The sequence below is a fragment of the Gopherus evgoodei genome, chromosome 11, assembly GCF_007399415.2.
Source record: "Gopherus evgoodei ecotype Sinaloan lineage chromosome 11, rGopEvg1_v1.p, whole genome shotgun sequence".
In the NCBI taxonomy this organism is placed as follows: Eukaryota; Metazoa; Chordata; order Testudines; family Testudinidae; genus Gopherus; species Gopherus evgoodei.
Window position 1 is genome coordinate 8,569,209 of NC_044332.1, and position 25,862 is coordinate 8,595,070.

Consider the following 25,862-nt stretch of genomic DNA (forward strand, 5'->3'; position numbering starts at 1 on the left):
TGCCTTGGCCCTGACTGTTCGTATCTAGTGTATGATGCATGAGATCAGTGGAAATGAATACATGAGTTGTGCCTACATTTGTTTGCAGTTCCTTGGTTTAATGCATGGCCTGTAGCCAGGATCACCGGCACATGACTACTGCTGTGGCCCTGGTTCTGGCTGCAGTGTCTAGTGACACTTATAGGGCTGTTTTGGCTATTAGCTGACCCTCATTGATGATAGCTTGAAAACTGTGACCGTTTCTCCTTGAGGAGCTCTCCTATGAACGAGCTAAGTTTCATATAGTTATGATAGTAATATTTAGCTAACAATGAAGATTGGCTACTCTGAATTGTAGGGTGCCCCAAGAATAAACTTTACACCCAAATAGGTAGAGAGTCTTGTGTGTTCTTTCACCTGTGGTGTAGATTTAAACTGTGATTGCTTGCCACATTGATTCGCAATATTGACCACTTAGGTGTTGGGGGGCAAATGTGCAAAGAGAAAGTCTGCCCCTTTTGCACACTGGCAGAATTGAGACCGGTGTATGCCAGACGGTCTCTGCCGGTTCCAAGATGGCATTGTTGATAGGACGAGCAATCTTGGAAGTAGATGATGGTTGTAGTATTTGTACCAGCTTATGTTGGTTTGTCTGCACCTCCTCTAGTGGTATTTCCTGGCTCTGAGTGACCCACTTAAACAGTTCTTGAAACTGCCTGAAATTGTTGAGTCATCTGGTTGTATCTTGGCTCCATATAGCTCCAAAGTGGTCGCTGTTCTTTTGGTGAGGAGTGGTGAAGTCAGAAGGTGTTTTGCTCCTGCATCTCCTCCTCGTTTTCGCTGGAAAATTGTGCAATGTTGTGAGAGCTGTTGGGATCTCCTCCATAGCCTGTCAGGGAATCCCCGGTACCGAGTATCGAGGAATGTGGTGCCGACGGTATCCCCAACTCTTTCTGGTGCAACAGAGACTGTGTGGTGCCAACGTTTGGACCATCAGTGCCATGACGTCCGCTCAGTGCCGACAAATGCTGTGACTATTTAGTCAGTGCGACTGGTGCTGACTTGTTTTTCTCCACCGGTGCCAACTGTGTTGTCGGTGCCGAGGGCGTAGGCATGGTGCCTGACGAGATGCTCAGTGCCAAGTCCCTTGCATGTGAACTTGGTGCCATGGAGGAAGCATGTCTTTGTGTCTCCTTTGCTCGGACCTCGGCATTGCTGGAGGTGCCTGGAGTATCATAGGTGCTCCCTCGAGCATATGTCGGCATTGGGAGTAGCGACCTGGCAGGAGTCACTCTTTTCGCAGTACTTTCTCCGGAGAATTCTGAGCGCTCTTTTTTGGTCTTTCATAGGGTATGTCTCCTCTTCCAGTTGGAGGAGCGTCTAGAGAGGCAGTCTGCTTGTCCAAATCAGGTTGGAGGGATTTCTCCATTAAAATCATTTTTAGCCAGAGATCCCTATCACATTGGGCTCTGGTTCTCAAACTGCTTCAGTGGGGGCATTTTGGTGGTTATACCCCTCACCTAGTCAGTGTACACACAGTGAATGCCCATCTGAAATGGGCACAGCTTCATGGCAGGAGCCGCAGCGTTTGAAGCCTGAGGAGCCAGGCATCTTAACGGATAGCTACTTCCTCTCAGGGGATGATTAACAAAATAGTTTTTATCGGGGGGGGGGGGGGGCCTGGAGGAATTAACACTAACGGTAACTATAGCTTTCTAACTACCTACTTATCTAATTAAACTATTTTTTAACGATTTTAGGGAAGAGTGCTAATACTGCCCCAGAGCTCCTTCTTCAGCTGTGGACAGTTCACAAGGAACTAGAGGGATCAGGTGTGCGTGCACAGCATACGACATCAACGGCACCGCAAGACACCTACCCGTGCAGACATGGCTACCATAAACTTCCGATCAACAGTGCTGGGACGCACCAACACCCAAAGTGGAGCGCCCACAGGGACAGCACTTGAAGAACAAACCATTTATTTTAAATTCAATTACTGTATCTTAGTTCAATCGTAGAACAAAACCCATAACATACTAAGGGCATTTTAAGATGCTCCAAAGCCTGTCTTCAGGAGGAAAAAAAAAAACAAAAACCTAAAATAAGGGCATATGACCAAAGAATCTGGCTAGTTCTCAGCATATGTATTGATGGTGCATACAAGATGTTTACAATTTCTTTGAGCTACTGGACAGGTCCAAGTTGTGTCAGAGGTGTGCCCTGCACAAAGAATAGCACAGATTTATGAAAGAAATTCCTTAAAGAACATTTGCCTTGTAGAAGTTACAAATAAAATGTAGATATCTACTAGCACAGTGGTTTTAAACCTGTGATCCGCAGATCCCTGGCAGTCCACAGACTATGACTAAAGGGTCCACAAAGTTGTCGTTACCACAGAACAGTGGTTTTCAACCTGGGCTCTGCAGACTATGTCTAAGATTTCCAAAGGAGTCTGCATCTGCATTCGAAATTTTTTTAGGGGTCCACAAATGAAAAAAAGGTTAAAAACCACTGTAAAAGCAACTCTGTTACACGTTAACTTTAAATCCACTGTATAAATCCATGGTACACACACACCTTGAATAATGTGTGCAATTCTGGTCAACTGGAAAAAATTAAAGGTATTGAACAGCTTCCATATGAAGCGAGAGTAAGAAGACTGAGACTGTTCAGCTTGGAAAAGAGAACTCAGGGAGAATATGATAAAGATCTATAAAATCATGAACGGTGTGGAGAAAATAAATAGGGAAGTGTTAGTTATCTGTTCACGTAACACAAGAACAAGGGGCCATCCAATGAAATTAATAGGCAGAAGGTTTAAAACAAACATAAGGAAATATTTCTTCACAGAACACACAGTTGGCCTGTGGAGCTCGTTGCTAGGGGATCTTGTGAAGGCCAAAACCATAACTGGGTTCAAAAAATAATTAGATAAGTTCATGGAGGATAGGTCCATCCAAGGCAATTTGTCAAGAAGGCTGAGACGCAACACCCTGGTCTGGGTGTCTCTAAACCTTTGACTGCTACCAACTGGGACAGGACAACAGGGCATGGATCACTCAATAAATTGCCCTGTTCAGTTCACTTCATCTGAAACATCTAGCACCAGCCCCTGTTGAAAGGCAAAATACTGGTCTGGGTGGGCTACTGGTCTGACCTAGTATAGCCATTTTAATGTTCTTAACAGTACAATTTACCATGTACAAGAAACAAGAAAAGAATTTTCAAAAGGAGTATCACATCCATTCACATAATCATAAAGGCTAGGGGGCAGTCTCTTTTTGGTCATTAGTCTTATTTCTCTTTGGTAGGACCTTCAGTATAAAGCATGCTCCTTAAGTTGTGACCAAGATCTCAAGTACTGATGGATTCCACCACTGCCTTTAGGGGCATGCCATGCTGCCATAACACATTTTTCCTGTTTAAAATATATTTGTAAGAGGGCGTAACACTCCAATATTGGCACTTCTTAAAATAGAGATTTAAAGTTGAAATTCTCTCTCATTTAAATCCATGATTTCATGTCTTATTCATAACAGTTCTCTTCCCCTTCCTGCTTACAGCATCCTTGTATGTACCTGTGACAACCATTACCCTTCTCTAAACAGCCTCTCTCCCTCACTCTCCAAAGAAATGGACAACACAACCTTTTTGTTGATCAATTTCCTCATGTGTAAAATGGGCATAATATCTGCCTACAAAGGTTGGTATCGGGCTTAATTAGGTAACATTTCTGAGTGCTTTGAGCACATAAAGCACACTACAAAAACTCAACAATACTATTAAACTAGTTATTTAACAAGGAATGACATTACATGCATTTTGGTGCAACCATCAGTCTTTTAAACCAATGCTGGCTTTTATTTCCCAAGTCGTCAGAAAACAACTGGTTTGTATTTCACTGGGTCTCACATTTCACGAAACCGACAGTATGTTTCCCCTATGCACCTCTTGGGACTTCTGTCCAAGAGAAGTTTCCAAACGCAACTGCCAATGACAGAGTTCCTTGATTATGTCCTGTAATACTCTGAGTAATTTTCATCATATCCTGCTAGTTTTAAAATTACGAACATCAAGAACTACGGTTACTTGTTTCTTTCATTGACAGACAAATTAAAATCATTATTTAGCAATTCCGATTTTGTCTGACAGTTGGTATTCAATGCTCTCCAGTTAATAGCCTTTTCTTTCTTTTGTTTCCCTTTGCATACATCCTGATCAAATATTTCCTTCTACTGTCACGTGGGTCCTTTCTGGACCAGCTGTGAGTACTGGGACCCACTGGGAAACTAGGCATCTCCCCTTCCCGAATAGTATAAAGCTCCCATTTCTAGCCATGCAAGAATGTGAGATACTGGTTTTTAAAGTCCTGACATTTTTAGCACTAATACAGTACTGAACACTGGGCCCATTCCAGGCCTCAGGTAAGTGTAATTCTGATGGTTGGGAGCCACACTTGAGGGGAGAAACAGGACGTATCTGTTTCAAGTGACACAGGGATTTAGAATGCCAAAGTGGGCAGGAAAAGCAATCAAATATGCATTATAAATTCACTTATCCACCTCCAAATATTTTTTATATTATATAATTAACATCTGAAATCTATTAGTTTCTGATCCATTTCTTTACCTTCTGCTTTATGAAGCTCCAGTGCCAGTTGATTCTTTGCCTCACTTTCCTCATTTAGACACTCCATTAGATCATGGTGCTGATTAACCACTTGGGCAGTTTCCTGAGTTCTGCGGCTGAATTCTTCCTCAAAGTGAGCGTGAATTTCATGTGTTTTCTCCAACTTAAACAAAAAAAAAAAGGATTAAAAAAAGATACAACACAACATATGACGCTCAACATATGAACTTCAATGATAATCTGAACCCTTATAAAAAGAGAACTTATTTTAATTTTTGTAATATTTATCTATCAAGTGCTTCAACTGCCAATTACAAAGCAGCTTGTAGTTTACTTGCTACATATTCCTAACATGTTTTATTATAGGACTTTGTTTTAATGCATTAATAGCCAACTAACTGTTTTGAAGCAGTATTAATAAAAATATACTCGTTCATAAGCCGATTCTTTTTTTTTTTTTTTTTTTTTTTAGTAAAAAAGGGAAGCACAAGAGAAGGGGGTCAGCTTATGAACAGGTATAGAGAGGGAGAAGTGGGACACAGCCCCTCCCCCCAGCAGGGGGAGCAAGGAGAGGCAGCACAGCCAGCAGAGACAGAAGGGAAGAGGCGGAGCCAGAGTCTCTCCACTTCTGGCCACACTGCTCTCTCCCGCAGCCTACAAAGCAGCTGTAGCTCTGGGGCTGGCAGGCTGCAGCTGTGCCACTCGGCCCCGCCCCCCAGAGCAAGCTGTGGCTGTGTCACCCGGCCCAGCCCACTGGAACATGCTGTGGCTGTGCCACCCAGTCTGGCCCACCAGAACATGCTGCAGCTGCGCTGCCCAGCCTGCAGGAGCAGCTCCAGCCAGGCCAGAATCATCCTCCCTGGCCCTCCCTAAATAATATGGGAAGGGATGGGATGGGGAGAGTGTGGAGTCCTGGGCTAGGAGTGGGGTCATGTGGGGGGTGGTCACAAGGGTTACTCCCGACTCCCAACTTCTCCCCACCAACTGCTGTCCCGGCCTGCCAGGGTAAGCAGCTGGCGCGCTGGGACACTTTGTTTACTTAGGTTTACCTCCATGCCTGCGGATGCTTGAGGTAAACAAACCATCTCGGGCCACCACCGGCTTATCCTGATGGCCCGGGAGCCAAAGTTTGCTGACCCCTGAATTACAGTGTCAGCTTATGAAAAGGTTATAAATTTTTTTCATTTTTACTTACCCATCTTGGGCGAGTCGGCTTATAAATGAACCAGCTTATGATCAAGTATATATGGTCGGTCTTTTCAAACAACTACCTCACCACGTAACGCATGACTTTAAAAATGTGTTTTATGGCTCAATCCTGTTCTTACTGAAGTCAAAGGTAATTTTGCTACTGGCTCCCAGTGGAGTCAAAAGTTCCTCTTTAGAGTTACAGAGATTCACAATATTGTGAAACACGTGATGGATCTTTCTCCTTGCAGTGCTTATCTCAATTCCAAGTTCTCAGTTTGCCATCACTGAAACATCTACAGGTTTCTTCTCTCAGCTATGTACTAGTTTTCATTGTAAAAGTCTTCCACCCCTTTTCACACTATGGAAGCCTTGCAAAGTATATTTGCAAGTATGTGGGGTTAGGATCCTGCATTATTGCCTTTTACCCCTTTCCTAAGAAGCCTCTGTCATGACAGTTTTCCTCAGTAGAAATGACCCCCTCCAGGGTCAGTCATCACTGTTCTGTGTAGGAAGATAGCTTCAGAGGGGACTAAAAGCCCTCCTCTGCCCTTTGCTTCACTACAAGCAACCTGAAAATCCTAATTCTGCTCTCCAGCAAGGAAGCTGAATGCATATCTATTAAACTGGTGGGTAAAGTTCCAGTTTAAACCTTGCCATGACAACAAACATCTTGTTTCATTATTACAAGCACCCCCTAAAATACAGACGGCATGTAATCTAATTCAGGTCCAAAATACAGTAGAACCTCAGAACAACAAACACCTCGGGAATGGAGGTTGTTCATAACTCTAAACAAAACACGATGGTTGATTTTTCAAAGGTTTACAACTGAACACTGACTTAATACAGCTTTGGAACTTTACTATGCAGAAGAAAAACGCATCTTAATTTAAATGAAGCAAGCCCAGAAACTGTTTCTCAACCCTGTCAAATTTTTTTTTTTTTTAAACTTTCCCTTTATTTTTTTAGTTTACGTTTAACACAGTACTGTTCTGTACAGTGCTTATTTTTCAGTGTCCGCTGCCTGATTGCATACTTCCGGTTCCAAATGGAGTGTGTTGTTGACCAGTCAGTTCATAACTTTGGTGTTAGTAACTCTGATGTTCTACTGCACATATTAACAGACATTACCAGAACAGTTCTCATAGGTAATGAGAGCAGAACCTTCAATGCAGCAAGTAGGAAGATGTGTACAGATTTCTTACTGGAAATGTGAGCTGTCTACATAGCTTTTCATTCACTTCCCCAAGAACCCAATCCTACAAAATGCTGAATGCCTTAATGCCCAAGGGTCTCAGCACGTCACAGGATCAGACCACAATTGTCTATGCCAGGGGTTGGCAACCTTTCAGAAGTGGTGTGCTGAGTCTTCATTTATTCACTCTAATTTAAAGTTTTGCATGCCAGTAATACATTTTAATGTTTTTAGAAGGTGCCTTTCTATAAGTCTATAATATATAACTAAATTATTGTTGTATGTAAAGAAAATAAGGTTTTTTAAAATGTTTAAGAAGTTTCATTTAAAATTAAATTAAAATGCAGAGCCCCCTAGACTGGTGGCCAGGACCCGGACCGTGTGAGTGCCACTGAAAATCAGCTCGCGTGACGCCTTCAGCATGCGTGCCACAGGTTGCCTACCCCTGGGCTATGACAATATCTAGCTAAAAGCTGGAATCTAGTTTTACTTGTTTAGTTGATTCTGTAACCAGCTCTAGAAGTTTCTCCACAGCAGTGCGCAAACGGCGACAAATTTTCAGGATCATCTCTTCATTTTCAAATGCCATGTCTGGGCTTGCAAAAACACTCTCACATAAGTGTTGGCTCAGCTCAGACCCTTCATCGGTCACTGCAGATATCTGGTTGTGTTCTGTGAGAGTTTCATCCAGCAGGTCACCTACCAAAAAAAAAAAATGAGTTAGAAAAAACACTATTACAAAAAATTATTCCAGAAACAGCTACTTGTTACACAACTGACTGACACTATCATATGCAAATGTAACAGTGACACTGCTTGGGACTGAGCGATGTTTACTGTATATACTCATTCATTAGCCCATTCATTTATAAGCCCACCCCCCCAAGATGGATAAGTAAAAACAGCAAAAACTGTATGACTCTTTCATAAGCCAACCCTTTGTTTCAGGGGTTGGAAAACTTTGGCTCCCAGCCCATCAGGCCAAGCCGCTGGCGGGTCGGGACATTTTGTTTACCAGGAGCATTCACAGGCACGGAGCCCCTCAGCTCCTAGTGGCCGCGGTTTGCCGTTCCCAGCCAATGGGAGCTGCGGGAAGTGGCATTAAGAGGATTAAAGCAGGATATTGACAGAGTCTATCATAACTCTGGAGAAGCCCATTAGGTGGATATGGAGAACACTAATATAAAATACCCATGTGGACAGCTTTGTCTGTATGATATGAAATTAACAGTATCTTTAAAAAATAACTATGTCCAGACTGACACTCACTTTTTTCTAGGTCATGCTTCTCTCTGGCTTTGAAATGCTGTATGAACCCCACTTCTTCCATCATGCTGCGGCTTTCTCTAGAATCTCCAGATGCCAGACTGTCATCGAGACAGAGACCAACTTTCTTACAGATAAGGTCTTCTGTGGCGATAGTGGCCTTTACCATTTCCACAAATAATTTCAAAATTTGCTGGTAAGATTCCTGCAGTTTTTTCCTAGAACAGAAATACCAAACAGTACAAAGTACAGGATATTTTAACTAGAAGAGGTACATAAATATTTATAACACTTTAAAAATTCAAAACCTCTCTGCAGGCTTGAGAGATTCTGTGACACAGCATGTTATCAATATTTAAATGCTTCTTCTAGTAAGGATGCCACTTTGCAGCTATTTTCACTACTAAATTCCCAAAGAAATGAAGGATTAATTGTTAAATTAGACCTTGTTGATTAGACCTTGAGACCTTGTCTCTTCATTGCTCTATCAGAATCCCAAACAATTGCTGTCTCCCAATAACAAAAACATCTGTAAAATATTCATTTGTTATTACAAGCTTCTTATACCATTCATACATATTAGATAAGTATTGCAAATTAATTGAAGGTTTCATGCCATCATTTTTAACTGAATAGTTATGTATTAATGATGGTAGGAGACATCTGGATGTTTGCTAAGCTTCTCCACACAAAAGAATATTACAAATATGATGAAAATTCTTTTCATAAAGTAATGGCAATAATTTGAGTTCTCACTAGTGTGTCCTGAACAATAATTCTTTAGCTCTGGAAAATACATGCCAACCAAATCCAGTTCCTCTTCTGCTCTCTGTCCTGTCCCCAGAGTTCTGCCCCTAGTTACTTTTAACTCTCATGCTGAGGAGCTCATCTGCTCCCACAATTTCAACTACCACGCCTATGCAGATGACTGACATCTATCTCTTCCCTCCTGATCTCCCATCCACATTGAACTATTATATTTCCAAACGTTGTCTCCTGGATGGACCATTGCCCTCTTACACACAGTGAAAAATTAACAGGCCTTCTTCCTCCTCTCTCCACCACTGTCCCCATCTTACAGCACACAGCTTGTGAACCTGTAGTGCTCAACCCTCTCCTGCACCACATTCAGTTTTAAGCAAATTCTTGCTTTTTACTCTACGCTCTTAAAAATCATGCTTTCCTTCTCCATCCTTGGTCACCCTTGACTAATGCGCCCCTCTCATGACTGGCCTTCATGATGCCTAACTTAATTCTAACCTCTGAAGAAATGAGACTGCAAAAATTAACTTAATTCCTACAACACTGGTCACTTTCTCCAGCCTTCAAACTGCTCCAATGGCTTCCCCTTGTTTTCCATATTCTGTTCAATCTTCTCATCTTTATGGCATGGCATGATTTCACATTTGGCTCTTCCATTTCCTCCTACTCCCAATTGTGCTTTCTACACTTCAACACGCCCACTTCCTGAAAATCTGTTTGTATCTTTATTCCACTCTCGTCTTTGCACCTTCCATTCAAATCCATTCCATGCACCTGGATTCTCCCTTCCTTTGTTTTTGCACAAACTGATCTCTCTCTCCTCACTCAGGGGCCTCTTAAAAAAGAAACAAAAACAAAAACAAAAACACCGCACACACATCATACTTCTAATACTAATGGGGGAATTCTGCACCATTGTGCGTGTGCAGAATTCATGTCCCCCACAGATTTCTTTGCTTTCCTGCAGAAAAATGACTTTCTGACAAGGAAGCAAAGGGAACCTACAAGAGCAGTCACACACCACTCCCAACCTGTGCAGATACATCATTTCAAGCACCCAGAGCAGCTGGCAGACAGGTACATCACCACAGGGCAGGTGACACCCCAGACAGTGGCTCGTACTCTGAGCCGGGATATCAGCTGCTAGTCCCAGCTGGGCTGGAGGCAGGAGAGGACGAGACTTCCTCTTCCCCTGGCAAGGAGTGGCTGTGGCTGTGTCAGACCCACCCCTAGAAACCTCCCCCAGCTGCAGGAAACTCAGCATCCTCCCCTGCTTCCTGCTCCCATCACTCCTCAGCTGCAGGGGGAGTGGGTCACTATACGGGGAGCTGACCCCCCATCCACTCAACCCCTGTGCATCTGGACATCCCATACCCAGACACCCACACAAAGCCTCATCCCATGCAATCAGAACCTCCCTAGCCCTCTATACCCAAACCCCACCCCACTGAAGCTCAACCCCTACATCTGGACCCCCCCCATGCACCCAGACCACCCCCCACTGACCTCTCTGCATTCAAACCCCACCCAGACGAGCCCCACTTCCTTGCACCCTCCAGCCCCCACATCCACACCCCCACACCCTGACCCCTCCGTTGAGCCCCAACTACGTTCACCTGGAAGCCCTCACACAAGTCTCATTGCCCACACACCTGGAACACCCCCACGAGCCTTTGTGCTTCCAGATCTCCCCACACCTAGACTGCCCCACTGAGCTGCCTGCACCTAGATTGCCCCCAATTCTGCCTGGTTGAACTTGCCTGCCTCACACTTGGTGAACCTAGCGCAGAGGGTCAGGGGCCCCAAGGTATTTCTGGGGCAGGCCCCAGGCCTTGTGCTGTGTCAGGGTCGGGTGCAGCCTCACCACTGAGTCTGACCCAGGTGTGTGTGTGGGCCTGTGCTCCCCCTGCATTTATTTACTGACAAATAAAATGTGGAGAATTATAAAATATTGTGCACATAATTTTTAATTTTTTGGTGCAGAATGCCCTCAGGAGTAACTACATAAACATTTTCAACCATAACCCATCAGATATAGAACACATATTTCTACATTTTAAAAACTAAAACCTACACAGCTTCTGTTTTGGTATACAGAAATGCTACATCCTTCTCTGTTGTACAGCCCTGGAGCACATTCTTGGCAATCAAATAAATAATAGTCACCACCATGTGTGATATTTAAAGTATCAGCTCTGATCCTTGAGGCAATAAACTACAGTTAAAAAAAAAACAACTCTCAGAATCTGGCAAATTAACAGATTATGAAGACATAGTCAAATGAATTGCAGCAATTCTAATCTGGATCTTTCAAAAGATATGAACAATAAATTCAGGACACTGTTGTTGAAAGTATCAAGGGGTAGCTGTGTTAGCCTGGATCTGTAAAAGCAGCAGAGAGTCCTGTGGCACCTTATAGACTAACAGACGTATTGGAGCGTGAGCTTTCGTGGGTGAATACCCACTTCGTCGGATGCATACCATTTTATGCATGCATCCGACTAAGTGGGTATTCACCCACGAAAGCTCATGTTCCAGTACGTCTGTTAGACTATAAGGTGCCACAGGACTCTTTGCTGTTGTTGAAACAGACCATGCTTACAAACATACCTGTAATTGGCATCTAGTGTAAACATGGTCATTCCCAGCACTGGCATATTTGCATTTGTAAAGGTCAAAAGAAGTCAAAGGTGTTTGACACATTCTGGCAAAACTTAATTTAAACTTTACAGTGTACAGAGTTTTTTCCAAAGTTTGCCTACCATGAGATAAAGACTACACATTACTCTTATTCCAAATCATCAATATGATTACTCCACTATAGTGTCTAGTTTCAATAACTACTCAGTTCCAATTGTTTCCTAAAGAGATTCTACTGTACCCAGAGGTAAACTGAAAACAGGAAGAAAGAATCTACCCTGCTCTTCCATCTGACCTCAAAAAAGCCTTCACCTTTCTTTTCAAACTCTGATCAGATAATAAACAGATACCACAGTTAGTAAAGTGAGTATCAGAATGATATCCTAGATTTTTTGCATGTAAAGTAAAGACTAAGGGCTTGTCTACATCACAAAGTTGCAGCGCTGGTGAGGGGGTTACAGCGCTGCAACTTAGGAGGTGTACACATCTGCAGGGCATCACCAGCGCTGCAACTCCCTGTTTGCAGAGCTGGCCGTACTCCCGTTTTGTCTCGGGTGTAGAGGATCCAGCGCTGGTGATCCAGCGCTGGTAATCAAGTGTAGACACTTACCAGCGCTTTTCTTGACCTCCGTGGAATAAGCAGGTATCCCAGCATACCTGAGGAAGCCTCTCTGGTAATCAAGCAGGTCTCCTTCCCTGGTTTGCTCTCGCATTCCCCGAACCCCCGAGCAAGCAGGTCTTCTTCCCTGCGGTTTGCAGGGGGGTTCGGGGAACGCGAGAGCAAACCGCGGGGAAGCTGGTCTCCTTCCCCGCGGTTTGCTCTCGCGTTCCCCGAACCCCCGTGCAAGCAGGTCTTCTTCCCTGCGGTTTGCAGGGGAGTTCGGGGAACGCGAGAGCAAACCGCGGGGAAGCTGGTCTCCTTCCCCGGTTTGCTCTCGCATTCCCCGAACCCCCGTGCAAGCAAGTCTCCTTCCCTGCGGTTTGCTCTCGCGTTCCCCGAACCCCCAAGCAAGCAGGTCTCCTTCCCTGCGGTTTGCTCTCGCGTTCCCCAAACCCCCGAGCAAGCAGGTCTCCTTCCTTGCGGTTTGCTCTCGCGTTCCCCGAACCCCTGTGCAAGCAGGTCTCCTTCCCTGTGGTTTGCAGGGGGGTTCGGGGAACGCGAGAGCAAACCGCGGCGAAGCTGGTCTCCTTCCCCGGTTTGCTCTCGCGTTCCCCGAACCCCCCTTGAAGCCGCCCAACAGCGCTGCAGTGTGGCCACATCTAACACCACTTGCAGCGCTGGTTGCTGTTAAGTGTGGCCACTCTGCAGCGCTGGCCCTATACAGCTGTACTAATACAGCTGTAACAACCAGCGCTGCAAAATTGTAGATGTAGACATACCCTAACAGTAGCTTGGATATGCTTCAAAGATAGCAAAAACATTGTCACCTTCCTATACATTTAACTTGGCTTAGTTACTTTTTCGTTTACAGAAGGAAAAAAAAACAGATAAGACATTGCACAGTATGTATCTCAAAACGAGCTAACCTTTCATTCTGAGACAGTTCAATATCAGATCTCAACATAGCTACCAGGTACTCTCCTTCTTGGTTTTCTCTGTCTCGTCGCTGTAAGAGGGTCTCTAGCTCACAGTTAGTCTCCTCCAACTCATGATTTAAAGACTCCACTTTCTTTTCCAGCTGTGGGAAATGGAACAACAAGGCAAGGGATAAAAAGCCAGTCATTTTTACCAAACTATTAGAGCTTTATTCAGTTATTTTATTATGAAATCTCATCTACAACACAGAGAATCACAAACAGCTCTGGAGACCACATTCCATTTATAATGGATTCTAATACCACAAGAGTTGGAGGACATGAGAAAGACTAAAACACAATGATGTTAAAATGGTTTTCTCACTTTCTAGTACAGTTTTGTTTAAAGTCGCTGTTCAATCTGCATCCATGGTCTCAGCACATTCAAGAAATGCTAGCAAGTTATATAACCTCTTAATGACACTTCAGTTTGTTTTGCATTAACTTTCTCCATTCATGTCTGACGGACAGAAAGCAGTGCTCTGGCAGAATTTTCTACAGTCCAGCACACAAACTTCAACAGTGAATTGACTCAATAAGATCACATCCCAACCAATATTCCTCCATTCTTTATCCCAGTAAACGCTTTTTGTCCAGAAAATATCCTTCATTCTCTGCTCTCATTTTTGTGTTGTCTTCAATATGCTGCTCTTTTAAAAGCAAATAGTGCTTTAACTGCTGGCTGCTATCAAGCACATTTACATAAATAACATTACACCTGATCACCTGAACAAACCATTACTGTGGCAACAACTTTGCCTCAACACAAAGCAAGTATTTAACTACACTTTTTCTTTGAAACGGGAAAAGGAGAGAATAGGGTAAAAAGCGTTCCATCTCCCTGCCAATTTTCTGCCATTACTCATTAAACACTGTATGAAGAGCACAAAATAACGTGCTCTTCTTGAAGTTACTATTTCCAATTTTCAGTTTTTCTACCAAACAGAAAATGAAGTTTCCTTGCAGAATAGTTTTGATGTAACAAGTCTACATTTTGAGCATCTGCACTGAATGTTCGCCAACAACATTAAAATAAACACTGGGATTCTCCTGAATTGTTAGAAGGGAGCACCACAACTAAACTGGTACTTTATTCCCCCCTTTCATTTCCAACCTTGATAACTCACCTTCACTTTTAATTTAGTCTAAGTATGAAAAACAGCTATTTTTAATTCATTTGCTGTTACTAAATTTCCTGTTTAAGGCCTAGTCTACACTGGCAACACTAAAGAACTGCCATGGCAGCACTTTAACATGGCTTGTGTAGTCACGGCAGAGTGCTGGAGGAGAGCTCTCCCAATGCTCTAAAAAACCCCACCTCCACGAGAGGCGCAGCTCTTAGTGCTGGTGCACTGTTTACCCTGGCACTTTACAGCGCTGAAACTTGCTGCGGTCAGGAGTGTTTTTCACACCCCTGAGCAAGAAAGTTGCAGCACTGTGAAGTGGCAGTGTAGACAAGCCCTAAGACACCAGCCTTTACACTCTGTCACTGCCCATCCTAAAGCCTGAAGGGAATCTCGATTCTTCCAAGATTTCTGTTCTGCAAGAGCTTTCCAAACAAGCTAAATTAGGCCTTGTCTACACTGGCAAGTTACTGTGCAGTAAAGCAGCCTTCTGTGGTGTAACTCCTGAGGTGTATACACTGTCAAGCCACTTAGTGTACAGAAACTTCTCAGCTGCAGTGTTGCAAAAAATGCACCTCCAGGAGAGAGTCCTAAGCCTTACAGCAGAGGCTCCAGCACTGTATTGGCAGTATAAACACATTACAGGGCAGAAAGCTCTCAATTGGCCTCCTGAAGTGTCACATAATCCCTCACTCTGCTCATTGTTTGGAACTTGGCTGCCCTGGAGACATGCGCCCCTCCCTTTCAAAGCTCCTTTTCGACAGCTCCTGCATGCTGTGCCAGTCTGCTCTGGGACACAAAGCAAACCATTCATGTGGAATGCTCCTGCTGTTGAACACAGAGGCAGGCGTGCCTGCCTGCATGCAGTGTGGGTATGTGTGTGTGTGTGTGTGTGAGAGAGAGAGAGACAGACAGACAGACAGAGGCAGATAGCTGGAAAGGGAGTAGGGGACTGATGTCAGAGTTCCCCCCTCCCCAGTGCCAGGTTTACAATGGTGCCAGTGGCGTCATGGAGTCAGGCCCATGCTCGTAAGGGGCCCCAGCCTGCTCCGCTTGCACTGCGCCCTGAGACCCCACTGGCTCCCCTGCCCATCACTTACTCCTCTCAGCCTGCCCGCCAGCTGGCCAAGGCTTCTCTCCGCCCCCTGGCCTCACCCCCCCGTTCCTCTCTGCCCCCTGGCCGGACCCCAATGCACTTCCAGCTCCAGGCAGTCTGTTTCCCACAACATGTGGGGCCCCACCTGTCTCCCTGGAGCTGAGCCGCCTGGGACTGGTGCAGAAGCCCAGCCAGTCTCAGCCAGGTGTGTGGGGGGAACAGTGGGGGGGGCTTGGCTGGGTCCCTCCAGGTAAGTGCGTTTTTAGGGAGCCTGGCCGGGCAGGCCCTGGCTGATCGCGCCACTCCAGAGCAATTCCACACCCGGGACCAGCCTTGGCTCCGCTGCTATCTCAGCCCATCAGACACAGTCGCCTCACAGCAGAGCAGGTGAGTGTGGCCAGGAGGCAGGACATGGGAGAGTGGGTCTCTTGGGGGGTGAAGATGGGCTGTGAGGAGGCGGGGAAAATGTGTGCTGCGGCACTAGAGTGGTGGTTCTGTGGAGGGTGCTGGGCAGTTGTGGTGGGGCTGTGGGCGTGGGTGCTAGGCAGGGGTGGTGGTGTGCAGGGCGCTGTGCATTTGCAGGGGAGAGTGGGGAAGGGCTCTGGCCACAGGGAGTTGGGAGGGGATGTTGGGTGGGGGGGTAAGGGGACTGTGTGGCACGGCATGAGCCCACCCCCAAGAGGAAGGGGCATGCTGGCAGCACAGGGCCGGGTGGACCACCATGCGTCTGCCAACTGCCGGTGTATAATTAGTGCCCTCGCACTGGGCTGGGCGGAGCGGGGCCACCCCTGCCATGCCATGCCCCATTGGCTCTAGTTGGCCCCTCGCTCTGGGGACTGACCTCCCCATGCCATGCACCACTGCCTCCACGGTGGCCCATAAATATGTTTGGCACCAGGCCCACAAAAGATTAATCCAGCCCTGCCCCTTCCCCAAGACAGGTTGCTTCCTGACGCTGTCTGAACTTTCAAGACAGCATGCTGACATACTCTCTGACCTCCAAAACACACTCTCTCCCCGCCCACACACACACACACACACACACACTCACACTCACTCACTCTCCCCCGTCACACACTCTCGCCTCTCCCCTTCAGTTGAAAAGCAGCTGGCAATGTAGTAGGATGTCCATGGAACAATGAGATTGGGAAACCTGCATCATGTGACACTGTGCCTGTCTCTGAGGAACTGCAAACCTTTCCCAAAGCACCCTGCAGCCACTTGCACAGTGGGATAGCTACCACAATGCACTGCTGTCTTTGCTGATACAAGAGCTGCTATTGTGGATGCGCTCCATTGTCACAAGAAGCACAGTGTGGACAAGCAACAGCGGTTCAATTCCAGCGTTTTAATACAAGTGGTATAACTTGTTGCGCAGAAACTTGTGTGACAAAGTTCCTCCTCTACCTTGGTGGGTCCTGCGCTTACTGGCAGAATTTCTCACCTCAGTGATCTTCCCCACAGTCTGGGTCAACTCCTCCTGTGTCTGATCAGGAGTTGGGAGGTTTGGGGGGAACCCGGGTCCGCCCTCTACTCCGGGTTCCAGCCCAGGGCCCTTTGGATTGCAGCTGTCTATAGTGCCTCTTGTAACAGCTGCATGACAGCTACAACTCCCTCGGCTACTTCCCCATGGCCTCCTCCAAACACCTTCTTTATCCTCATCACAGGACCTTCCTCCTGGTGTCTGATAACGCTTGTACTCCTCAGTCCTCCAGCAGTACACCCTCTCACTCTCAGCTCATTGTGCCTCTTGCTCCCAGCTCCTCACATGCACTTCTCCTCTGGCTCCCACCTCCCTGACTGGAGTGAGCTCCTTTTTAAACCCAGGTGCCCTGATTAGCCTGCCTTGATTGGCTGCAGGAGATGTAATCAGCCTGTCTGCCTTAATTGGTTCTAGCAGCTTCCTGATTACTCTAGTGCAGCCCCTGCTCTGATCACTCAGGGAACAGAAAACTACTCCTCCAGTGACCAGTATATTTGCCCTGGACCAGACTCCTGTAATCCACTGGTCTGGGTCTGTCACACTTGCCAGTATAGATATACCCTTAGATTAATGACTCTCATTCTTAGAGCCATCTTTCCACGCAACTAGCAAAACTTTCATAGAATATATCAGGGTTGGAAGGGACCTCAGGAGATCATCTAGTCCAACCCCCTGCTCAAAGCAAGGCCTATCCCCAACTAAATCCCCAAATCACCCCCTTAAGGATTGAACTCACAACCCTGAGTTTAGCAGGCCGAGGCTCAAACCACTGAGCTATCCCTTCCCCACTTTACATAACTTTAGAATTTTAGAGCAGCTAGTGTCTCCTCATCCCTGTGAACAGGTGGTTCACTCCACCATGGAGGATGGAAGACTCATGTCTCTAGCATCAGCAGTGAAAAAGGAGCTAGTTAGAGGACATGCATCTAACCGGAACTTCTGCATCAGTCATGAAGTCAGCTAAAAGCTGACCAAATGAAGTTTCCTTAAGGCTGTTAGGTAAGAAATATTGACTAGAAAAGCAGCATTATTTTGTATTTCATGATAGGTCTCCTCATGCACTGAGAGGGTTAATTTTATCTGTTCTAAATCTCTCTAAGTACTGATCATCTACTCTCTCCCTTTCCATTTTTGTCTTTCAGTATCATTAACAGAACTGCCTTCAAGGCAGGACACTTTGCACTATGAATGTAACTTCCAAGATTTTCTTTATACAAATCTGTTATACCTCGAAACATCCATGCTGATATAAGAGCATAGGACTGAAAGGGACCTCCCTAGGACATTGAATCCAGTCTCTTGCTATCATAGACAGCCACAGCATATAATCCCTTTCACACATTTATCAAGTTCCACCATAAAGCCCAATTAGGATTCTTGCCTCTACTACTCCTCTTGGGAGGCTGTTCCACAACCTCACTCTTTTGATGGTCTAATTTTCAGACTAAATTTACTCATGGACAGTTTTGATAGTTTTCCAATTAATGGAGAATGAATTTGTCTTAAATTTTAACAAAAGATTGAAACCAATTATTACAATATGGGGATGGAGGGGTCCAGTATGATTTACAGTATTAAAATTAGTTAAACTGTTTTGATGTAAAACAAGGTGCCTTGTAATTGCATAAATTTTTCAAGAAATAATTCTCAATTTTGTTTCAAGAAAGTCACAAATGTAGCTTATTTTTAATCTAATATTACTAACAATACTTGTGGATTACAAAAAAGTATGAGCTACTATATAGGAGAATCAAAGTTCAGTTGCTGTAACCAAGAGAGGACTATAAAGAGACGGTTTATAGTAGAGGCAGTGGTTTTAGATATCAAAACATCAGCCTTGAAACCCCCTTCATTGTCCCTCACAGGTGTGTCTGCACATTCTTTCATGCTGCCCCTGACACCTCAAATTTCTCTGCCAAGCCATCTTCCTTGACACAGCCAAACCCCTCCTAAACCTTACCCATCTCACCTGCAAGAAACAAAGGGCAGGACAGGTAAACAATCAAACACACAGAATCATGAATATTTGCACATGCCTTAAGAGTAATTATTGTCACCCTTGTCCATCCGGTCCTCTCCCTTGTCTCATACCCTACCTTCAGCACAGGGATCATGTCATTGTTTGGTTTTGTGACATATCTAGTACATTTTTCTCAATACCAGAAAATCATTAAAATATTATATCTCAGGAGAATGGAATAATCACTGAAAGTAACTGGATAGGTTCCCTCCTGTAGCAGCCACAAGCATGCTGCATCATATAAAACTTTTTCTCCACCCACTGAGGTACAATGCTATCCTCATAACACACTAGCTAACAGAAGAAGCCAACAATGCCTCAAAAACTAGCTAACATAAACCAATGACTGCACTAAAGTGGTATCCTCTGTACATATACATCTTAATGGGGAAAAGGGGAGGAGAGGAAAGCTATGTTCAAACAGGACACAAGGAAACTGCAATTAAAATCTAAGCCTCAGTATTTTCACATACCTGGATGATTATATTTGTCTTTTCCTGGATCTGTACTGATAACTCCTCTTTCTCCTTTTTGTAATGGGCTTGTGCCTTTTCTGTCTCTTGTATCAACACCTGCTCCTTGCTGCGCCAGGCACTCTTCCTTTCAGCTTCAAATTCCTCCTGCAATTAAAAAAAAAAAAGTTTAAAAAAAAGATTCCCAGGCCAACCAAACAAAAACAATTTGCAGAAATCTAACTAAAAATTACCAAGAAGTGTGGCACTTTAGAGAATATTTACGTAGATGAAGAGACTAACTGAAAATGTCAAAAAAAATTCCTACATGGTTTTCAGTAAACTCACATTACATATTCTCACCAGTACCAATACTTTATCAAGTTCTCTGTTAAGATGTGAGATATGGTGACAGCATAAAAACTAGTGCATCTCTGAACATGGGTGCATAGAAGCACCCACATGTAGTGCAGTACTGTTCCTTGGCATAGCATTTGAATGAACAACATTGTTCCTCACTACTGTTCATTAGAGATTATAGTCCCCAAAATATAGTATTTCTCAGGAAGACTATTGAAATATCAGAAATGCTTATCTGGTATGGCTATCAATATCAGACATAGTGCTTTCTAGAGAGAATATTAGGTATGACAACACAACATTATAGTTATAGTAGTAGATTTACTCATATGCCTGTAAGAGTAGCATTTGGGAGAACTCATTAATTCAAAGGATCCAATAGAGAAGTATCTTTTGAAACAACTAAAAATTATACGGAGATAATGTATTTAAAAAATCCACTAACTCTCTTCAACCCAGCAGCCTTAACATTCAAACCCAAGGAATAATATTGGTAAGTGATGCTTAAATTGAAGTACATTTGAAAGTGCTTAATCACATCTTGAATTTCTAAAGACATTTCTTGAGGCAGCCACCTTGGTACAAAATAGCCTGCCAATGACACAGTATTAAAGGAGAAGTTACTTACCCTATATGGTAACTGAAGTTCTTTGAGATGTTTGTCCCTATGGGTGCTCCACTTCAGTTGTGCATGTGCCCCATACACGTTTGATCAGCGACTTCTGGTAGCAATGCCAGTTCAGTCCACACAAACGCCCTAGTTATCTTCATGCCCCATGATAAGGGTGTGACGCAGTAGGGAGCGGGGTGGATTGAACTGGGAATGTAGTTTAGTTTTACTGGGGCTGTCTGCATGGGGGATGGGAGAGCAGGGGATGACTTTAGGTGAGGGACAGTACCTGGGCCTGTAACCTGAGTCAAGAAGGGGGGTGGGGCGAGTCGACCCGGGAAGCTGGACAAAGGGAGAGAGCCTGTTGGAGAGGTTTTCGGTTTCAGTTTTGGGCTGGCTGGGAAGAGGCAGGGAACCCCAAGTCTGGGGTCTAAGTTCCTTGCCCCCCAGAGGGACCTGGCTGAGGGGTCCTGGTTGTACCCACAAGCCCTGCTTGGGACTGTGTTCCTATCATCTAATAAACCTTCTGTTTTACTGGCTGCCTGAGAGTCCCGGTGAATTGCAGGAAGTGGGGGGTGCAGGGCCCTGACTCCCCCACACTCTGTGACAAAAGCGTACGTATGGGCAGCATCAGACAACCAAATTCAATTCCTTCTCTAACTCAGAGTCCCACAAGGGAAGACTCCAAAGCAGAAGGGAAGGATGGCACCTAGTGGACACACATAGGGACAAATATCTCAAAGAATTCCAGTTACTGTAAAGGGTAAAAAACTCCTCCTCCTCCTCCAAGTAATGTCCCTATACTGGTGCTCCACTTCAGGTGACTTCTGAGCAGTACCCTGTAAAGGAGGTGGATGTTTTGGAGCCGGGTATAAGACTGACTGGAGACTAACAATGCCAAGGTGGAATCTTGCTCTAGAGGCATGTATAGAATGTAATGTTTAGAAAAAGGTGTGACCCAAAGCCCACGGGGAAGCTTTGCATATTTCTCCAATGGGAACATTATTTAAAGGGTTATGGAAACAGACGGATCAAGTGGAGTGAGATATCATAGAATTGTAAAATATCAGGGTTGGAAGGGACCTCGGGAGAGGTATAACCCGAGGAGAAGGTTGGCCTTGTAGCAATAGAAAATGTAACCAAAAACCCACTTGGAGAGTCTTTGGGTGGAGACAGGGGCTCCTCTTACGCTGTCCACAAACTGTCTTGCAGCAGCACTAAAGGATTTAATGCTTTCCAGATAAAAGACAAATGCCCTTCCGACATCTAAGATGTGAAGAGAGGCTTCCTCTGCAGTCTGAGGAGGTTTGGGGTAGAAAACCAGAAGCTGAATGTCCTAGTTGATGTGGAAGTCTGAGGTTACCTTGAGCAAAAGTAGAAGTGTGACCAGAGAGAGATTTCTTCTTTAATAAATGTGGTGTACAAAGAATCAGCTATCAAAGCCCGCTAATTCACCAGTTCTCCTAGTGGAGGTAACAGCCCCTAAGATTGCAGACTTCACAAACAAGTGTGGAAGGGAACATTTAGTTAGTAGTTCAAGGGGAGGCCTCATTAGAGAACTGAGAGCCAGGTATGCTCACTCCGGTGTATGCTGTTTGACATGAGGAAAAAGATCTGATAATCCTTTGATGAATCATGAAATAGTTAGGTGAGTAAGGACTAAAAAACCCTTTGACTGAGGAATAGAAAAATTGCAATAGCCACTAGACGAAATTTAATGGAACTCCAAGAGAGGGTCCCAGTTCTTCATACCCAAAAGGTAATCCAATATATCAGACAGGTAATATTTCAACAAGAGACAGGTACCTTTGGAACCTCTTCCTCTTCTCCAGGTATGTTTTTCTAGTTGACTCATTTGTACTATTGAGCAAAACTTCTTGCAATTCTTTTGAACAGGAGATCTCTACCCATAAGATCCATCTATATGCCAAGCCTTGAGACGTAGAGCTGTCAAGTTGGGGTGGAGACCTTCCACTGAGTCCTGGATTAGCAGGTCAGATATTATTGGTAATCGAAGTGCAGAGGAAGAGGAGGGGCAAACCAAGTATGGGAACCATATCTGACTGGGCTAAATTGGTGCAATTAGGATGACTCTGGTTCTGTCCTGCTTGATCTTGTTTAGGATTCTGAGGAGCAATGGCATCAGAGAATAGGCAGCAAGGCAGTTTCTGGACCACAAAATGAGAAAGTTGTCATTCTCTGGGAGATGCCTAACACACCCTCCTGGGCAGAGTGTTCAGCATTTTCTGTTCGGGGCACTGGTGAAGAGATCTAATTCTGGAGAACTCCAGGTAAGAAACATCAAGGGGTTAAGGTCCCATTTGTTATCACAGCAGAAGTGTCTGCTCAAATTGTTGACAATGGTGTTCTGGAAGCCTGGTAAGTATGTGACAGAGCTGAAGGTTTGATGGGCTATGCACTAGTTCCATAGCTTCACTGTTTCTGTACAAAAGGACGAGGATCTTGCTCCTCCCCAGTGATGCTGTCTCTATCCTCATGGATTGACCTTCAGTCATAGGTAGAAAATGTCTGCAGTCAGATCTGACCACTCTGAGCTCCAGTAGGCTGATGTGGAGAATGGATTCCGGAGCTGCACATTTTCCTTGAATGGTATGACTTTGAAAACAAGCTCTTCACCCTATATGAGATGTGCCCATCACTATAATTGTAGTTGGGGATGGAAAAGCTAATGGAACTCCAATGCATACTGTGACAGGCTGGACGCCTTGGGAAGCCACCTACTATGCTGAGATACCACGGAGTGTACCTGTTCTGCCAGCATGGGCCCTCTTTAACCTGTCTTGCTGAGCCAGGCTCTTAAAACCTCCTCTAACACACACACACACACCGCGGAAGGGCCACACCCAGCTGCAGATCAGCTCTAGGAAGACTCAGTTGAAGGGACTTGTTCCAGCACTCAGATGTCCACCTTCCTTGGATGGCAGACCCAGAGACATATTATGAAATTTACCCCCCTTCTCAACGTGGAGAGAGGTGTGCACACTTCTTACCTCCATCCTCACCCAAGTTAGAAATTACAGAAACTGGGTTTAATTCTAAACTATAGAATCATAGAATATCAAGGTTGGAAGGGACGTCAGGAGGTCATCTAGTCCAACCCCCTGCTCAAAGCAGGACCAATCCCCAACTAAATCATACCAGTCAGGACTTTGTCAAGCCTGACCTTAAAAACCCCAAAGGAAAGGCAGATTTTAAGTGGTAGAAGGGGCAACAAACAGAACAAAGCAGATTACTATGCAAATGAAATTAAATATGCAAACTAAGCTTGTTTCACTCAAGAAATTAGTTACAAATAGTATTTCTCACCCTAAATATTGTTGCAGGCAGTTTGTGAAGTTTCTGTGGTTCAGAGCTCCAGTTATATTCCTTTTCAGACTGGACCCCTGTCTCAGTCTGGCCTCCCCCCTTGCCTTCAGTTTTTCTTCTTGGGCAGACAAGCCATGGTGAGGAGTACTGTTTGCCTTCCTCCCCACCCTTATATAGGATTTACATAAGGCGGGAATCCTTTGTTTCCCAAACCTGACCCCCCCCACCTTCCCTTACAGTGGAAAGTTACAACTATCAGGTGACAAGACCACCTGACTCTATAGGATCACAGCGTCCATGAGTCAGTTGTAGTATGGAGCATCCACAGGAAGGCCAAGCTTTTCACAGCTCACTGTCTTCGCTGATTGGCCATCTGACTTGTCTGGCTTTTCCATTGTTGTACCTGAAGTGTTATCAGTGGGTGTCACCCAAACTAGCGTAGTTGAAATTCAGATACATAGTCAATATTCCTAACTTGAGATACAGAAATGATACAGGCATACACACTGGATAATCACATTCAGTAAATCATAACCTTTCCAATGATCTCACATGAGCCATGTTCCATAAAGTATATCTCAGTTACATCATATTCATATCAATCATATTTTCATAAACAATACTGAATGACACATCACACATACTGTGTCTTGGTCCTTTCACCAATGGAGAGTCTAGAACCTTTTCAAGCATCAATACTAATTTGCAGAGGCTCTGTGTGTTGGAAGTACAAACAATTCTCAACCAAGCTTGGAAGCAATGAAGGTGTACGTTTGCATGCAGTGTTACAAAAGTACAGGCTGTCGTATGATCCAGGAGCTGCAAACATGTTCTGGTTGTTATCTGTGGGCTCATTTAAACGTGAGAAGCAATGTTTGTCAGTACAATCAATCCGTCCATTGGTAAGTAAGCCATAGATCAGAGATTGGCAACCTTTGGCCCGCAGCCCGCCAGGGTAAGCCCCCTGGCAGGCCGGGCTGGTTTTTTTACCTGCCACGTCCGCAGGTTTGACCTGTCACGGCTCGCTGCTCTAGGCCAATAGTGGCTGTGGGAAGCAGTGGCAAGCACATCCCTCAGCCTGCCCTGCTTCCCACAGCCCCCATTGGCCTGGGACAGCAAACTGCGGCTAGTGGGAGCTGCAACTGGCTGAACCTGCGGACGTGGCAGGTAAACAAACCAGCCCGGCCCACCAGGGGACTTACTCTGGTGGGCCACGTGCCGAAGGTTGCTGATCCCTGCCCTAGATGTTGTGGGGTCTAAGGTGGCTTCTATATAGTATATGTGTTGAACTGGTATCAAAGTGGACTTTTCTCTGCTGAGCGGAAGGCCTGGTATGACGAATAGTATTATGGCCTTCCTGACAGCGGAGTGAACGTCACTGTAAGAGGGAGCCTGGAGACGCCAACTCTCTTATTGACAGAGTTCAGTGGCTAGGCACCACTGGAATCTTTATACGGACTCTGGGAGCGGCACAGAGTGGAGCATCCAGGATTGAAAGTGCTCCAGGCCAATTATGAAAAAAAAACTTCTTGTTAGCTGGATGCATTAAAATACAAAAGTACACATTCTGGATATCGAGGGCTGTGAACAAATCCCCCAGATCTAAAGATGCTGTGTCACCACCATGAACTTCTGCATTTCAATTAAAGTATTTAACATCCTGAGATCTAAGATTGGTTCTCAACAGGAAGAGTGGGTGGAGGCCAGCATGTACTTCGAATAGAACCCGTTCCCCCAAGGTACAGAGCAACATACTCACCCAATACAGAGGGAACACCCAGCACCCCCACGTTCATCCTTGTAAAATGACTGCGTGGCATCCAATGCAAAGTTTGTCATGTCGGGTGTCTTTGGAAGGCTCATGATGCAACGAGCATGGTTGTTATAGTGATGTTATAGTAATAGTTACTGTAATGTTATACTGGTGTTATAGGTTATAATTTCATGTATATAGTGTGACAAAGTTCCTCCTCTACCTTGGTGGGTCCTGCACTTATTGGCAGATTTCCTCACCTCAGTGATCTTCCCCACAGTCTGGGTCAACTCCTCCTGTGTCTGATCAGGAGTTGGGAGGTTTGGGGGGAACCCGGGCCCGCCCTCTACTCCGGGTTCCAGCCCAGGGCCCTGTGGATTGCAGCTGTCTATAGTGC

The 25,862-nt window shown here is 45.0% G+C and overlaps 1 protein-coding gene across 2 annotated transcripts in view; it reads right to left on the bottom strand.

The window, feature by feature from the left end:
- PCNT (pericentrin) overlaps positions 1–25,862 on the bottom strand; it is a 276,563-nt gene that overhangs the window by 118,938 nt on the left and 131,763 nt on the right. For both annotated transcript variants that reach the window (XM_030581110.1, XM_030581111.1), the window contains 5 exons: positions 19,437–19,583; positions 13,193–13,344; positions 8,267–8,481; positions 7,488–7,696; positions 4,612–4,774 (listed from right to left, as the gene is read on the bottom strand). In XM_030581110.1, coding sequence (XP_030436970.1) covers positions 4,612–4,774; positions 7,488–7,696; positions 8,267–8,481; positions 13,193–13,344; positions 19,437–19,583 — 886 coding nt within the window. The remainder of the gene's footprint in view (positions 1–4,611; positions 4,775–7,487; positions 7,697–8,266; positions 8,482–13,192; positions 13,345–19,436; positions 19,584–25,862) is intronic.